At 40.5% G+C, this 17,561-nt stretch overlaps 1 protein-coding gene across 1 annotated transcript in view; it reads right to left on the bottom strand.

The window, feature by feature from the left end:
* The window catches only part of ADGRG4 (adhesion G protein-coupled receptor G4), a 91,500-nt gene extending 76,147 nt beyond the window's left edge, over positions 1-15,353 (bottom strand). Inside the window, 2 exon segments of the mRNA XM_070501792.1 lie at positions 13,226-13,840; positions 15,317-15,353. Of these exon segments, the coding sequence (XP_070357893.1) occupies positions 13,226-13,840; positions 15,317-15,353 (652 nt within the window).
* Between the last annotated feature and the right edge of the window lie 2,208 nt (positions 15,354-17,561).

The following is a 17,561-nucleotide window of genomic DNA, read 5'->3' as shown; positions in this document are numbered from 1 at the left end:
GGATATGGAGGGCTGACTGTATAGAGATTATGGCATAATTCCTTCCCTCAAAGAGCTCACACTCTTATTTAAAAAATCTTGTATTACTGAAATAGTTTTAGACAAATTATAACATAATATTTTTGAAAACAAAACAATAAAATAATAGTACAGTTTATAGTAAAGTGAACAATGGGATAGAATCAGGTTCCACATGTCTCTAAAGTGCAATGGGAGATCAGTGCACTGAGATTAATGCTGGCTTCAGGCTAAAGAGGAAGCTTTGTCTTAGAAGATGTAGGCCTTTGAGAAATGATGGGGTTTGCATAGAGAAGGCAAAGGCACTTGGCAAGGAATATGGAGGCATTGAAAAGATCAGTCTAGCTGGGAAGGAGTATATTGGATCGGGGTGAGAAAGACTGTCAGACCAGGATGGGACCTGAAGGGGAGAGTGGAGAGACAGATAAGAGAAGATAATATAGGGGCTGGCTCCGTGGCTGAGTGGGTTAAGTTCCCGCACTCTACTTCGGTGGCCCAAGGTTTCGCCGGTTCGGATCCTGGGCACAGACATGGCAGCACTCATCAGGCCATGCTGAGGCGGCGTCCCACATGCCACAACCAGAGGCACTCACAACTAGAATATGCAACTACATACTGGGGGGCTTTGGGGAGAAGAAGAAGGGGAAAAAAAGAGAAGATAATATAATAACTTCCATGCACTTACTACAAGCCAAGCATTGTGCTACATGCTCTCATTTAATCCACCTAACAGTCTTATAAGGGAGATATTACAATTACTCCCATTTTAGAGTTAAAGAAACAGAGTGTCAGAAACTTTACATGAATTGCTCAACTTCATGCTTGGAGTTCAAACCAAAGTCTGTCATCTGTGCTCTTACCACTAAACCATTTGGAAGGATTTAGATTTTTTTTTTGAGGAAGATTAGCCCTGAGCTAACATCGGCTGCCAATCCTCCTCTTTTTGCTGAGGAAGACTGGCCCTGAGCTAACAACCAAGCCCATCTGCCTCTACTTTATATGTGGGATGCCTACCACAGCATGGCTTGCCAAGCGGTGCCATGTCTGCACCCGGGATCCGAACTGGGGAACCCCAGGCCACCGAAGTGGAACCTGTACACTTAACCACCGCGCCACTGGGCCGGCCCCGGGATTTAGATTCTTGAGCAAGGAGAATAAGTTGATAAAAAGTAGTCTCGAAGGAAAATGAATTTCGTGGCAGTGAACAGGATGGGTAGGAGTGGGAAGAAACTGAAGGCAAGGAGACTCTTTAAGATGCTGGTAGAGTCCTCCTCCCCACCTCACTCCTGCCAACTCTGGGCCAACCCAGCTATCCATCGCCTCCATATCTGCATGTGAGCCATCAAGCACTGCTGGACACAGTTACACAAGAGGATGAATTAGTATTTCTATAAATTCATGATCCGCAACCCTAAATAAGTTTTTTCACACTGCCCAGTCCTACTGCCCTATTACTTTTCTCTGGCCAACTTATGCTCCTACTCTCTGCAGTAACTATTTCAAACCTTCCCCCTTCTCAAACTCTACCACCACGTGTTTATCAAGTAACCATGTCTCTTATTTCATAGGAAAAGATAACTGAAGTCATCAGATAGAAATTTAACTGTGCTAGCATCTCAGAAACCTTACACCAGGAGCCGGTCCAGTGGCATAGTGGTTAGGTTCATGCACTCCACTTCAGTGGCCCAGGGCTGGCGGGTTCAGATCCTGGGCACAGACCTACACACTGTTCATCAAGCCATGCTGTGGCAGTATCCCACAAACAAAATAGAGGAAGATTGGCAACAGATGTTATCTCAGGGCCAATCTTCCACACACACACACAAAAAGAAACCTTACACCAGCAGTCATCCTTCCTTTCCCTAAGGAGCCTTTCCCTATTGATCTAAAATGTGTTCCAATCTCTTGCAATAAAAAGTAAAAACCCCACATTCCTCTGTAGGTACTGTCCTCTCTCTCTCCTCCCCTCAAGTTCAAACTTCTTTAAAGAAAGTTTACCTATACTGGCTGTCTCCATGCTCTTCTGCCCCATTCTTTAGCTCACACTAATCTGGCTTCTGCCATCATCAATCAACTGAACAGCACCCACTAAGGCCACCAATGGCCTCCACATGCAAATAGTATGGATACTTTTTCAGTCTTCATCTTACTGGACCTCTCAAGAGCTTTTGACAATGTTGACCACTCTCTCCCTCTTAAAATACTCTTTTCGTTGACTTCCATGACATAACGCACTGTTGGGTTTTCTCCTACTTTTCTGATCACTCCTTCTGTATCTCCTTTGCAGACCCATCCTATTCCACCTGGCCATTAAATATTAGAGTTCCCCAGGGCTTGGTCCCAGTACCTCTTCTCTTCTCACTCTATAGTTTCTTCACACCTAAGACTCCAATTTACATCTATACACAGATGAATCTCAAAGTTATATCTTTAGACCAGATCTCCATTCTGAGCTCCACATTTATATAACCAATTGCTTACTTGACATTAAAAACATTGACTCATAAACACCTCAAACTCAATATGCCCTAAGTTGAACTCACTATCTTCTCTCCAAACTGGGTCATCTTTCAGTATTCCCTCGGTGAATGGCACCTTCATACATTCAATTATTCAAGCCAAAACCCTCTCCCTCCGTCTCCTTCATTTTCTCTCTCACCTGCCACAGCCGACCCATAATCTTATCCTATGGATCTTATCTCCTAGATATCTCTTGACTCCATCTGTTTCTCTCCATCTCTGTCACTTGTCACCCTGACCAAGCCACCATCAATCTCTCACCTGGACTTCTGCAGTAACCTCCCGACTGGACTCTGCCTCTACTCTTGGGGCCCCTCCAATCTGTTCCATAATGCAATCAGAATGATCTTTTTGAAATGCAAATGTTATCATATCAAACACACACATTCACACACTCAGCTCCCTTTAGTGGCCTTCCCTTGCGCATAGGATTAAAACACACACACACAGTTTTTTTAGTAAAACCTATAAAGCTGTGCACAGTTTGGTCCCTACCTACCTCTCCAGCTTCAAATTGCGTGGTTTCCCCCCTGTTTTCTGGGCTTCAACCCGTCAGCCTCGTTTCCATCCTCCAATACTTGGCATGCTCTTTGCTACCACAAGATCACTGCATATGCTGTTACTCTGCTTAGAATGTTCTTCCCATCCTTCTTCATCTGATGTAGTTCTACTCATCCTTTAGATCTCAGCTCAAACATCACCTCCTCAGGGAAGCCTACCTTCTTTGGCATCCATGACTAGGTCAAACCAATCTATTCTTGGCTCTTTTTTTTTTTCAAAGATTTTATTTTTCCTTTTTCTCCCCAAAGGCCCCCGGTACATAGCTGTATATTCTTAGTTGTGGGTCCTCCCAGCTTTGGCATGTGGGACTCCACCTCAACATGGCTTGATGAGCAGTGCCACGTCCGCTCCCAGGATCTGAACCGGCGAAACCCTGGGCTGCCACAGGGGAGCATGCAAACTTAACCACTCGGCCACGGGGCTGGCCCCTATTCTAGGCTCTTATGACACCTCATACCTCTTCTTCATAGTACTTGTCACATGTACAGTTTTACATTCGCGTGTGCTTATTAATGTCTGTCTTACTCACTACACCGTATGGGCGAGGATCTCATCTTTCTTTGCTCACCATTGTACACTCAGTGCCTAGCACAGGGCCTGACACATGGTAGATGTCCAATAGACATTTGTAGGCTGACTGAACAAGTGGAAATGATGAGGGCTTGGAATGAGGTTAGAGTGAGGATTCCTAGTCCTTCAGCTATTGGAAAGGAAGAATTGACAGGTTACAGTAACAAAGAGATTTAAGAGATGGAGAAGACAGAGAAATCCAAGAAAACTCAAATTTTGCTTTTGGGCAACTTGAAGAAGAGTGGTGATATTCATAGAAATAGGAAAATTGGGAAAGCAGGCTCACTCAGAAGAAAAACATCCAATTCAGACTTGGATAAGTGGAATTTGGGAACATACAAGTGAAAATGGTGCATGGTATAATTCAAGACTGAGTCATAATTTTTCTCCAGTACAAATCACTCAAAATGAAATCATGCATATTTACCATTGGGAAATTAGCATTTTGAATTTATCCACCTGGGAAGCATATTGCATACGATGAACGAATAATTATTTTTGTAGACAATCTATTAACTCGTTTCGCCGTTTTGAGCATTAAAATTACTTTCAATTTGCATATATATAAATTTTGAGTTGTGTATAGGATGCTCTTTAGGATTTTGTGGTCATTAGAAAGTAGAATGAGTGACAATCGGAAACCTGCAACTTGTATAGATTGAGTTCACAAAAGTAGATACATTTCTAAGGAGAAAAGTCAAAGTTATATAAGAAGTATTTTTTCACTTAATTTTACATCATTTCAATTATCAGAGATTCGTATTCTGCTAGGTTTTATCAAGAAGTTGGTACGTTTCAGCAGCACGATATTTATTTCAAGCTTTCTGCCTTCAAATCTGTCCATAACTACAAGTAAAAGGAGAATTGTCAGGATCTTGGTTTCCATTTTTGCAGATGGCTTTCCCCTAGCCAACTGGCCTAGGAAACTGTTAAAGTGTTACTTATATCACATTTGAGGAGTGTGGCATCCCAGAGTCTGAATCGCTCTCTATGAATGCACTAATGTTGAGACAAGAGTCCACAATTCCTACTCCTTTACAAATGATTAATGACAGAGCTGCATTCACTTTTTAGGAAAACAATAAAACACTAAATGCCACAGAAAGCCTAAGTTATCTTCTTTGATGCAGCATTCAAAGAACACTACTAGAGGGATGCTAATAAGTAATGAGAAACTTTTAGAGCACAGAGGGGAGTTAGGCATGATATTTTTATTGGAGAGGGCTGAGCTATAGATGTTAGTTGTCATTAGCACTTCCAATAAGCATCTCAAAGAGAAGTATAAGATTTAGAAAAAGAAAAACAAATGAGTTGAACAAAATTGTCAAGCAGGTGTCAAGCAGGTGTCAGGCAGTTTCAAGTACCAGATATCTCTTAGGAGATAACGCAACTTACGTTGCTTCATTTTAACCTAAAGCCTGGATTTCTATATTTCAGCAAACCTCCCACTGAATCTTTCAGATGAAAGGTTTTTTCCAGAGGGCTTACTGTTTCACGTTTTCCCTCTAAAGTCTTTAGTAATAAAGACTCAAGTCTTCATTAATTACAATCACAGAATTTTAGAACTAAGTCTTGGAGATTGTATTCAATCCCTTCATTTAGCAATTAGGCCCACAGAGGAGCAGTGTTGAGAAGATGAGATTTCCACAGATTAAATATGTAGAGAAGAAATAAGACAGTTTGTGCCAGTGCTTCAATTATCTAATACCCACAAGTACATGCCCTCAATTTACACAGAACCACCACAAACTCAGGAGAAAGAAGAGACTGTACCTAAAAGAATCAAAGAGAGACAAACTTAGGCAATAAAAGCCAAGTTCTGCAAGTGCTGAACAGCTCAGGAAAAAGCAATCACCCAAAACAGTGAGACATAAACCTTAGAGGAGAGCATCACAGTGCTCAACCGAAACATGAAGGTGCCCTTGCAAGCCTAGGCATAGAAACCCAGTGGGGATCCCAAATTACAGCCATGCCCTGAAACAATATCTGCCTTGAAGAATCAGTCATTTCCCAAATAAAGGCAGTTCAATCAAGTGTCAGTAGCTTTTCAAACAGGATCCATAGGTATTAAAGATCCTTTCAAACCCAAGTCTAGCAATTAATTGCAAGCGGTTAGCAAACATGTTCAGTTGATACAGAAGAAGCATTTGACAAAATCCCACATCCATTCATGATAAAATTTCTTGGCAAGTTAGGAATAGACAGTAGTTATATTAACTCAATAAAGAACACCAGCAAGAAACTGCGGCTAAAATGAACCATAATGATGAAAGACTGAACGTCTTCCCACTGAGACTGGAGCCAGGCAAGGCTAGCTGCTCACGCTTATTCAACACAGTGGCGGAAGTTAGAGGCACTCCAGTTAGGAGAGAAAAAGAAAGAAAAGGCATTGCAGATGACGTGATTGTCCGTGCAGAAAATCCCAAAGAATCTAAAAAAATCCCCCTTGAACTTAAAAGTGAGTTCAGTAAGGTTGGAGGATGCAAAATTAACACTAAGCAAAGCGTTCTTAGACTTGATACCAAAAGGATGATCTGCAAAAAGAAAAATTGATAAATTGGACTTCAGCAAGACTAAAAGCTTTTGCTCTGTGAAAGTCCATGTAAAAAGGATGAAAAAGCAATCTACAGGCTAGGAGAAAATATTTGCAAAACATATATCCAACAAAAGACTACAACATATAGAGAACTCTCAAGACTCAACAGGAAAAAAAATCTAATTTTAAAAAATGGCAAAAGACCTGAATAGTTCACTAAAGAGCAAGTACAGATGGCAAATAATCACAAGAAAAGATGTTCATCATTAGGCCTCAGGGAAATGCAAATTAAAGCCACAATGAAACATCACTACACACTTACCAGAATGGCTAAAATAAAAAAATAGTGACAACACCAAATGCTGGCAAGGATGCAGAGAAACGAGATCACTCATACCTTGCTGGTAGGAATATAAAACGGTACAGCCACTTTGGAGAAACAGTCTGACAGTTTCATACAGAACCAAATGTGCAACTGCCGTACAACCCAGCAATTGTATTCCTGCGCATTTGTCTCAGAGAAATGAAAGCTTATGTTCACACAAGAACCCGTACACAAACGTTCATGGCAGGGGTTTTTTTGGTAATAGCCACAAACCGGAATCAGTCCAGGTGGCTTTTAACAGGTGAATGGTTAAACTAACCGTGGTACACCCATTCTCTGGAATAGTACTCAGCAATAGAAAGGAACAGACTATTGATACAAGCAGCAACCTGGATGGGTCTCTAGAGAATTATGCTAACTGAAAAAAGCCAATCCTAAAAGACTGCATACTGTGTGTTTCCATTTATTAAAGTTTTTGAAATGACAAAATTTTAGAAACAAGAGACAGGTTAGTAGTTGTCAAGGGTTAGGAACAGAGGAGTTTAGGGGGAAAGAGTGGGAGAGAGGTAGGGGTGTTCATAGATAGGGCCATGGGAGGGATCCTTTTGGGGTTGAAAATGTTCAGTATCTTGACTGTGGTGGTGGATGCACAAACCTACACAGATGATAAAATTGTATAGAACTTAATACACACAAATGAGTACAAGTAAAACTAGAGAAATCTGAATAAGCTCGGTGGATTGTATCAATGTCAATATTCTCGTTGTTACCCAATCGCTTTGCAAAATGTTACCATTGGGAGAGACTAACCAAAGTGTACAAAGGATGTCCAGCTGCATGTGAATCTACAATTATCTCAACAAAAATTTCAATTAAAAAAAGCAAATACAAAAGCCCAGACTGTGCAGAAAGTTGAACGATAAGAGAATGTTCATTCGTACTGGAGGGAGCACAGAAGTCGGGGAGCCTGGCCTCCATCTTTGAAAGGCTTGCAAACATGTTTTGCCACAATCATTCTGCTCCCCTTTGGGAACAAGTGATCCCTTGGCACAAATGATTTGCATGAGCTTTGCTGTCTCTGTATTTTACAGTGGGGATGATCCATGTTAATTCACGGGGGCCTGTGGGCCTCATTGCCGTTTGCGCCTTCACTGTAGACAAAATTGCATTCTTGTAATCATTGGGAGCTGGAGAACAGAGGTATAGAGTAGCTGAATATTTATGAGGCATTTGTTGCAGATGTACCTGCCAACAGAATATTAAGTAGAACATTTGCTAAGGTACCAAATCCTGCTTATGATTTGGGTGTATCATGTCATATTAAATCTTTGTGGTTTTCTAGCCCACATCTCACATCTGGTTTTTCTTTCAATCATAACTTCTGTAAATATAATCCAGAGTGTGTTTATTAGATTTGTGAGAGACAATAGTGACCAGAAACTGCCACAGACAGATCTGCCTGTGGGGTAGGAAAAATATGAAATGAGCATCTTTAAGTTGATGAGAGAAAACTTTTTTTCAAAATGGTGTCTATATGCAGTTTCCAGGCAAGGACATGAAAAATGAATTCTGCGACAGTGAGAGAGACAAGCCGGAGCCTCCATCTCCGATTCTATAGGAGAACGGCACCCTATGCAGGAGAATACAAATAAGGGGGTTTGAGCAAACTACAAACAGCTCCTGCTTATCTCTCGGGATGAGAAATGAGGCTAGCGCACAGAATTGATATACAACGGCAAAACCAAATTGCCTTTTAGCTAGTAGAGCCCATCACTGTGGAACCTTTCCTATGAGAGCTGATAATTGCTTAGAGCTCTTAACAGTGGGCCAAACAAATGCCTTTAAAAAGTACATAAACTACATAATCAATCTTTGCATATTTTAAAAATGGTTAGTTCATAAAGTAATTCAAAGCGGCTGGAGCACTCGATCAATTAATAAATCGTAGCGAATCAATAGCTCCACAGATAAGGGACCCCATGTTTTGCTACAGCGTAGATTTCCCAGGATGGACTCAATTCATGTTATTTCATTCTTTTCAAAGAGGAGATTTCTCAAATGCATAACTAAGAGTAATTTAATCTGCATACCTTTAGGAAGACACTTCGTCTTCATATATTCATAAGTCAGAACAAATCCTTTGCTGGATCATGTGTCTGAGCTGTGCATGCCTCGAGAGGAGTTTGTGCATGTCATCCGTCCCTAATGGTCACTTCAAGAAATTCCTTTCACCATCCACCCCTCTTAAAAATACTGTAGACTCGGGGCTGGCCCCGTGGCCGAGTGGTTAAGTTCGTGCGCTCCACTGCAGGCGGCCCAGTGTTATGTTGGTTCGAATCCTGGGTGCGGACATGGCACTGCTCATCAAACCAGGCTGAGGCAGCGTCCCACATGCCACAACTAGAAGGACCCCCAATGAAGAATATACAACTATGTACAGGGGGCTTTGGGGAGAAAAAGGAAAAAATTAAAAAATCAAAAAAAATACTGTAGACTTTAGTCACAGCTAAAAACTGGAAACAACTTAAAAGTCCTTCAAAGGGAGCTCATTGAATAAATTACAGCATATCCCCATTCTATCCTACTAATCAGCATCCCGAAAAATCAGATAGCTCCATATGTTCTGCTATGGAAATATCTCCAAAACATGTTATTAAGTGCAAAAGAAGATACAGAAGACTATGCATATAATGATGATCTAAACTATGAAAAAGAAAAACAAAGAATATTTACATGTAAAGCCACGTCCTAAATTGTTAACAATCATTACTTCTTGAGAAGCCACTTGGGGTAAGGGATTGAAGAGAAGGAGAATTTTACTTTTAATTTATATCTTTATACGTTGTTTACATCTTTACCACGCATATCTACTACTTTTACTTTAAAAAATAAATCAATTTTTAATGAACAGTTAAATTAATAAAATAACTAGTAAAAATGGTAAATCAATTTAAATTGCGAAACTTTTATCCTCTTCTGTTGAAGTTCTACTTTTAGTTATGTGTCCTATGAAACTACAAGCACACATATACCAAGATGTTTGTACAAGGAAGTTTATTATAGCATTATTTGTAACTGCAAAAAGTTGGAAGCAACTTAAATGCCCATCAGTGGCGACTTAGTTAAATAAATTAAAGTACATCTATACAACGAACATATGCAGCCCTAAAAATGGATGAAGTGGATCTCAATGTACTAACGTTATATGATAATATTAAGTTAAAATACATCAAATTGTAGAACAATATGCACATATGAATATATTATTTTTGTTTTCTTAACTATACACAGCCATGCACACATACACACACACTTATCATAAATCGATAGGAAAAAAATCTTTAAAAAATAGACACTTCTATGGAGAAGATGCAAGGTAGATTTCACTTTATACTTCATGTACTTTTGTATTGTTTGAGTTTATTTTATTCACAGACATAATGTATTGCATTGGTAATTTTTAAAAATAAAGAAAAGATGCTTAAAAACTAAAATTACTAACGACTGGCAACTTTGCTGTTACTATTATTTATCACTGTGTTGTTTAAATATTCCTGAGACATCTCGAACTATGGTGAATACTTATTAAACCTAGGTAGGGTTCATGGTTTATGGCAAATGTTCCCCAAAAGCCTTTTCTCATGAATACATAAATATATACATATATAATTTATGTGTAAATAGATTTATTGAGATCTGTAACCGGGCAATGTGCTCATTAAAATTTATTTTTTAAAGGTCATAATCCTTCTATGGACCATAAATACCAATTTATTAGGCCACAGTTGAAGCTAGACACATTGTAATCACTCCTGTTTATTTACGTAGCTGCCCCCTTTTCCCAGATGTCATCCCACCAAGACGGAGGTAGAAGAGATTCTGTGGTGGTACAGCTCCTTCAGTGGTGAGCAGGTAGTGACTGCAGCTCATAGCCTCATTTCCCAGGTGGGTTATCAGCACCAGCAACTCCCTTCAAAGGAAGCTTCTAAGACAGCGGTTCATAATCTTTTGGGGGCCCCAGACCCCCTGGAGGTAGTCCTGCATGGTGTAGGGGTAAAAAGAACATGGGCTTTGCAACCAGACAAATCTTTGTTCAAGTCCCAGCTCCACTACTTATCTGATAGGTGACCTCAAGCAATTTACTTAATCTCTCTGAGCCTCTCTTTCCTCATCTATAAAATGCCTGGCACACGGCAAGATCTTAGTAAAAGGCAACAATTATCATATTATTTTAGATAACGAAAACTAAAGACTCTGTCCTCAGAAAAAAAATCCACCTTGCATTTTTAGGATGTTGCATACAATTTCAAGGGCTTTGCCTACCCATCAAGGCCATTCTGGACCTCAGGCTAGGAAGCCCTGGCCTAAGGTTTGGAAAGAACATTCGAAGAAACTTGAATAGTAGAAATAACATTTTCTACTCCTTTTGCTGATTGTCACGTTAGATTGTGTGTTCTTTTGCTGGTTTGTTGTGTTTGATTATTTGTGTATTATGCCCACCAGGACCTGCTCAGACCAGGAGGATAGAATGTACATTGAAAAGCGTACAAAAGATCAAAATAAATGAGGATTGTCTAGCACTTTAACACATCAGTTAGATTTAGCAATTCACCAGCAAAGTGACGGGAAAGGCCATGGCAATTCACTGGCCAGAGTAGGTTTTCAAAAACCACCGCTAAGCATATGGATTTAATGGAGTCATACTTCCGGTTCCTTAGATCAAAGGTAAAGTTACTTTAAGCTGCTTTGGGTGAGCTGTTCAGGCTTAACCTACTAGTCTCTAGCTCAGTTTTGTACTCAGAGCCCACTAAGACTGTTCTCTTCTATTTTCAAGGCCACAGAAAAGAGAAAAACCAAATGCCTTCAGGTCGTAGCTCAAAGGAATAGCTTTCCTGTTCCTTTGCATTAGTCTGATCTCAAAAAAAACACAGAAACCCCTAGGAATGTGCCTCTGCCATTAACTCAAAGAGCAGCCAGACCCTTGGTGAAAACATATCTCCACAGTCTTTGAGAGCCCTATTAGGGATGGATCCAGCCCCCATTCCCTCCCTAACCCCTGCTCCAAATCCGTAAGAACAATAAATAATAGTACTCTGAGGACATGTGCACATTTCAGGAAATGAGAAAAAATCCTGTCTTGATGCCATTATCCCTGACTTTATCCACGCTTCAGGACCGCTGCTGCTAATGGTGGAGAATATTGGATTTGAGGGGAGAGCGTGGTTGTACAGAGAAAAACAATCCTATATTTCCTCCTCAAAATTGGAAAGAAGGGGAAAAATACATGTGAATTCCAAGAAGCCAGTTTTCTTACAAGAAAATAGTTCGCCAACATCATCATTACTCTCAAAAGAAAAATGAATTGGTCTCTAAGTGCCATTCCCCACTGAAAGGAACCAGGGCTCTTTGGTAAAATGGCTGATTCTTGGGCTGAGCAGGGAAACTACAAGATAAGCCTGTAAGATCCTGTTGTGCTAGAAAGCAAGGAAGTGTTCAAAAATGATGGGAATGTGTCAAAAGGACATAAGAGCCAGATTGAAGGACTCCTACTGGCCAAATCGGGGCCAATTTGAGCATCAAAATAAATGATAGCAACAGACTGTAAACCATTGAATAAAATAAGAATCCATGAGTTCATGCTGATTTAAACAGAAACAACTGAAGGAATAAATAAGTAAATGTGGAAGAAGAGAACCCTCTTCCTTACACTAGAAGCCTACCTAACAAGTGTAGAAAAGTGATGGAGTGTGACAAACCATCATTTTGCAACCATCATAGTAATGTGATTGAGGCAAAAATCATCAATAGATGTAAAACTACCGGGTGAAAGTTTGATAAGAACAGGATATTTACATAGCCTCCAAATACCTCCCCAGAAATTATTTATTATTTACAAAGGAAACAATAGTAACTTTACAGTGGAGAAATCCAGCAATCATCATCAGAATCAAGTGATGAAACTTATCATCACCAGTAATGGGACAAATTAGCATCATGAAACACAAGGAAAGACTAAGGATTGGTTCCAGATTAAAATCTAAAGACACATGATAACTAAATGCAACGTGTGATCCTGAATTGGATCCTGGACCAAACAAAAAATAGCTATAAAAGAGATCATTAGGATAATTGGCTAAATTTGAATATGGACTATGAATTAGATATTAGTATTTTATCATTGCTAAATTTCCTGATTCTGATCGTTGTACCATAGTTGTGTAAGAGAATGTCCTTATTGTTAAGAGATGCACACTGAGATATTTAGGGATAATAAGGCATTATGTCTGCAACTTACTCCCAAATGATTAAGAAACAAATAATTTGTGTGTGTGTGTGTGTGTGTGCATATGTGTGTATGGAGGGAGAGGGAAAGAGAAAGAGAGAGAGATAGGGAGAGAGAAGGATAAAACACATGAGGAAAATCTAACAGTCAATGAATCTGGGTAAAAAGTATGTAGAAATACTTCGTCCTATTCTTGCAATTTTTCTGTAAATTTGAAATCATATCAAAATAAAAGACAAAAGAAAATAGCATTTGCTCTGCATTAAAAAGTAAACGACAAAACTATGGTGACTTTGGGCCCCTCCAAGGAAGACAGAGGCTTGGCCTAAGAGTGGGTTATTTGGAGTAGCCGGCAGAAGAACACCACACCCCGACTACCCTTGTTAACAAGGACAATTCAGAAGTTACTCACAGCAGCGCAGTCTCCTGTCAACAGTTGGCAGGATCTTGTTGACAAGCCAAACATCTTCTTCCCAACTAACTACGTTTCCACCCAAACACTTCATAAACTCCTCATTTTCCAGGATGCGGTCCCAGAGTTGAAAGTAATACAAGCTGCCAGTGAAGCCAGGCATCCTGCTTTTAATCTGGGTGTTCCCATTCTTGAGAAAATATCCTAGAACCAGAGTCCCATTGGGTGTCAGATTTTGTGGGTGATCCAGCATTATCAGCATCCTTTCTTTATTCAGAAAAAGTTCTAATGAGCCCTTCACACCATCCCGTATCAAGCAAATTGTATGCCATTGAAATGGAGTCAGGTGGTAATGGATATAAAAGGTCTTGCCCAAGTTGTGTAGTATTAGCTGCTGATGGTCTCCTGCAAGTCCAAAGTCTATGTCTTCTCTGCCCAGGAAGGCGTTATTGATAACATAGGAGAAGGCCGTCCAATCACGCGATTTGCCGTCCCTAAATACCAGGTCAATGCATGCTGTGAATCGACTGAGTTCAGGAATGGCGTTGGTCAGCCTCACATATGTGTCAGTTCTTCCGTAAAAATCCAGCCTTTTTCCTTTTAGTGAAAGTGCATCTGTCCAAATTTGGGGAAAAGGAACGAGAAAACAAATGAAATTTCAGTAACAAAAAATCAATTTTACCATTGTCTTTAGCCATATAGTCAAATCCAGATTATACAATACTATTATGAGTCAATACTGGTACAAATAAGCCAAAATAGTAGATATACAAAAAATCATCTCTATTTGACATTGGCATGTGACTTTTTCTAGCAGAAGAGTTTCTTCCTAATTCTATTTTGTCTGGGCTAATATGAAACATTAGATTACTGTCTACAGAGCACATACCAGCTGGACAGTTTGGGGGATGCAGTTGGGAGTGTGTGGCTAGTTGGGGAGAAGGTCAAGGGAAAGGCAGCTGGGACTTAAAATTGGCTGCACATAATCCTCACTCATATAATCAAAAGATCACTATTTCCATCTACCTAACTGCCTTCTTATATTCATGGTGCAACAGCAATTTATTTCTCCAATGCCTTTTCCTGAGCCAAATTACCTGATTTATTCTGTCTCTGGAGACTGCTTCTCAGCAAAAGCACTGACAGAGGCCTGAAGGATGACAAGCTGGACAATACTTAAGCTCCAGGCTTCTGTTTGCACTCAGGAATGGGAGAAATGGTACTACCCTGAGTGTGTCCTGATTCCCTCCTTCCAGCTCCTCACTGAGGGGGCTGCAGCAGCTTTAAGAGGCTCTGGATGGCCATGGACCCAGTTACTATTGGCTCTAGAGTCAGATAGCCCAGGTTGGAATCCCAGCTCTGACACTCATTAGCTGTGTAACTTTGAGCAAGGAACTTAACTTCCTGATACCTCAACATTTGCTTCAGTAAAATGGGGATTAAGGACCACAGTGTTGTATGTATGCACAACTACGGGCCATCATTCTCATTGTAGTCTCTATACCAGATAATACCCCTACTTACTGACTTTACAAGACTGCTTGAAGAATAAGTGAGATGATACGTGCGAAGCCCTCACAAACACTGCTGAAGGACATGTCCGCTGGTACAGTCTTTTGACGGGAAATTTGGCAATATCTATGAAAATTTAAATTGGCTATGCCCTTTGTTTCATAGGAAGCTATTGATGAATCGTGATACTATCACCATTACAAACCTCAAACCACAGGCCGCTAGGCGAATATCTGAGGATTGCCAAACATCAGCCTAATTCCAGTCCCAGCACAGCCAAAGACAAACCAAAAAAGCTTTACAGCAGAATGGCACACCAACCTCTCTCTGAACCAGGGTTGTAATGTTGGGACTGCCACTCTAAAACTGACAGCTATAATAGCACACCGGAGGGGCTGGCAGGAAGCGACCACTTCCCTGCTCCTGGGAGATAGCCCCAAATAAACTCTTCTAGATATTCTCTAACCCTCCAATATTCTCTCCCTCCATTCCTCCACTGAACATCTTCCAAAAGCAAACCAGTACATGCCTGCCCACACACATGCACACACACACACGCCCATGTGCCGGAACCCATACCATCCACCTGCCAGGGAGCTATTTCTGAACTGTCCATGGTGGATGAACAAATGCTTATTTCAGTCCCTGGCTTACGTGTTATATTATCTTATCATCTTCCATGTTGCTAATAAATCGAGTTAATCCCACAAAGTGATAATCACTATGAAACCCAAGCCTCGATTATGATTGGTTAACATTGCTCTTCTGTTCAACCCTCCAAAATGACATCACACACAACATTTAAGAATGGGTTTTTGTGGTGAGCATAAATCTCCAGGGCTTACTTGTCCCTTAAAAGAGAATGTATCATAATCTCATATGGTCTACAAGGGCCCCTCCTCTCTGCAATATACCAGTTGCCAAAGGACATGAACAAGCAACTTAAAAAATCAGAAGTATGAAAAGATGGCCTCTCACTATTTTTAAAACACAAGTCAGAACAACACTGAGATACCATTTTTGCCTATAAGAATAACATTTTAGACTGTGAACACCCAGTATTGATGAGCCTGTGTGGAAACAAGTCACTTTTATACATTGCCGATGGGAATACCTATTAGGACAATGTTTTTTTTAAGGGCAATTTGTCAATATCTATGAAGATTTTAATTATGTATACACTTTTGACCCAACAATTCCATTCCCATCAATTTATTCTAGACAAGTATACGTATATACAAAGATGCAGGTACAAGATGTTTATTGTAGCATTGTTTCTAATTGAGAAAAATAGGCAAATCTGTATGCCTATCAATTAGTGACTAGTTAAGCAATTGTTACCTCTATGTAATGCAATATTAAAACAAACAAGGTACGATGAAGAGATTCCCAAAGATCAATATTGTGTGAAATGGGAGTTACGTAAGTGTAGGTATAGTATTATCCTATTTAAAAAAACAAAACAGGGGCCAGCTCTGTGGCCTAGTGGTTAAGTTCGCACGCTCCACTGTGGCGGCCCAGGGTTCGGATCCTGGGCGCGGACATGGCACCGCTCATCAGGCCACGCTGAGGCGGCGTCCCACATCCCACAACTAGACAGACCTGCAACTAAGATATACAACTATGTACAGGGGGGGGTTGGGGAGATAAAGCAGGAAAAAAAAAAAAAGATTGGCAACAGTTGTTAGCCCAGGTGCCAATCTTTAAGAAAAAATAAATAAATTAAATAAATAAATAAATAAATAAATAATATGTACGTCTGCATACACATCGAAAAAATATGGAAGAACATATACCAAAGAGTTAAGAACGAGTATCTTCAGGAGTGAGATTTAGGAGGATTTTTACTTTTTATTGTTGCTTATTTCAGTAATATTTGCATTTTTATACAGTCACGTGTTACATTTATAATCAGAAAAATACAGATGGATGGATAGATAGATAAATAGGTAACCGATAGATAGGTGGTAGGTAGGTAGGTAGATAGATAGGCAGACAGGCAGAACCACTTGTGGCCATAGTTGAGATTCTGCAGGCAGAGGCACGCTCTGCTTAGATAGGAGAAGAAGCGTGGTGTCGTGGGGTCCAAAGAGCCAGATTTGAATCCCATTTCCGCCCCTTACTAGCTGCATGAACATGGGCAATCAGTGCATGTGAAAGCTTTTAGGACAGTGTCCAGCATAGGGTGAGCACTATACGAGTGTTAAGTAAATAAATTCACATCACTTCTCTGTGCCTCGTCCCTCCAGGGTAAGATGGGAGTAATTACCTACCCCCCAGGGCCATTCTGAAAGGTGGTGCAATAATAACTAACGTTTAGGTTATGTATGTGAGAATGTTTATAAACTGTGAAGTCCCATGTAAATGTCAGCTGCCACGTTTTCCATTGCCATTATCAGAAGCCTCTTTCTTCTCCCACAGCCTCTTTTGTACCCTCACACATGCAAGCACACCTGTGCTGAGTGCCGCTGCAGCCTCTAGGCCCCCAGCAGGGCTCCGAGATGGCCAGACAATGACGAGGCGGACACGGGCTTTGCCCTTTTGTTTGGCCCGGCAAACAGCATTCTCCGCCGGGCCTCTCCAGGGCCTGCCTCAAAGGCCACTTGTGTCTTTGCATACGATTTAACTATCCATTGCAGATGTCTACTTGGATGCTGCCATCTGTTCCCTGGCAATTTTCAAGTCCAAATTGCATGATTGCTCCCCTGAAGCGTGTTCTTTCTTGATTCACTCCTCTGTGTCTCTTTGCCTCTATCCTCTATTTTCTTTTATTTTAAATTACATTTATTGTTTTCCCCACTATAAAAAAAAAGAGTCTGTAGTA

Source organism: Equus asinus, chromosome X (assembly GCF_041296235.1).
Source record: "Equus asinus isolate D_3611 breed Donkey chromosome X, EquAss-T2T_v2, whole genome shotgun sequence".
In the NCBI taxonomy this organism is placed as follows: domain Eukaryota; kingdom Metazoa; phylum Chordata; class Mammalia; order Perissodactyla; family Equidae; genus Equus; species Equus asinus.
This window is presented reverse-complemented; position numbering and strand designations above follow the sequence as displayed.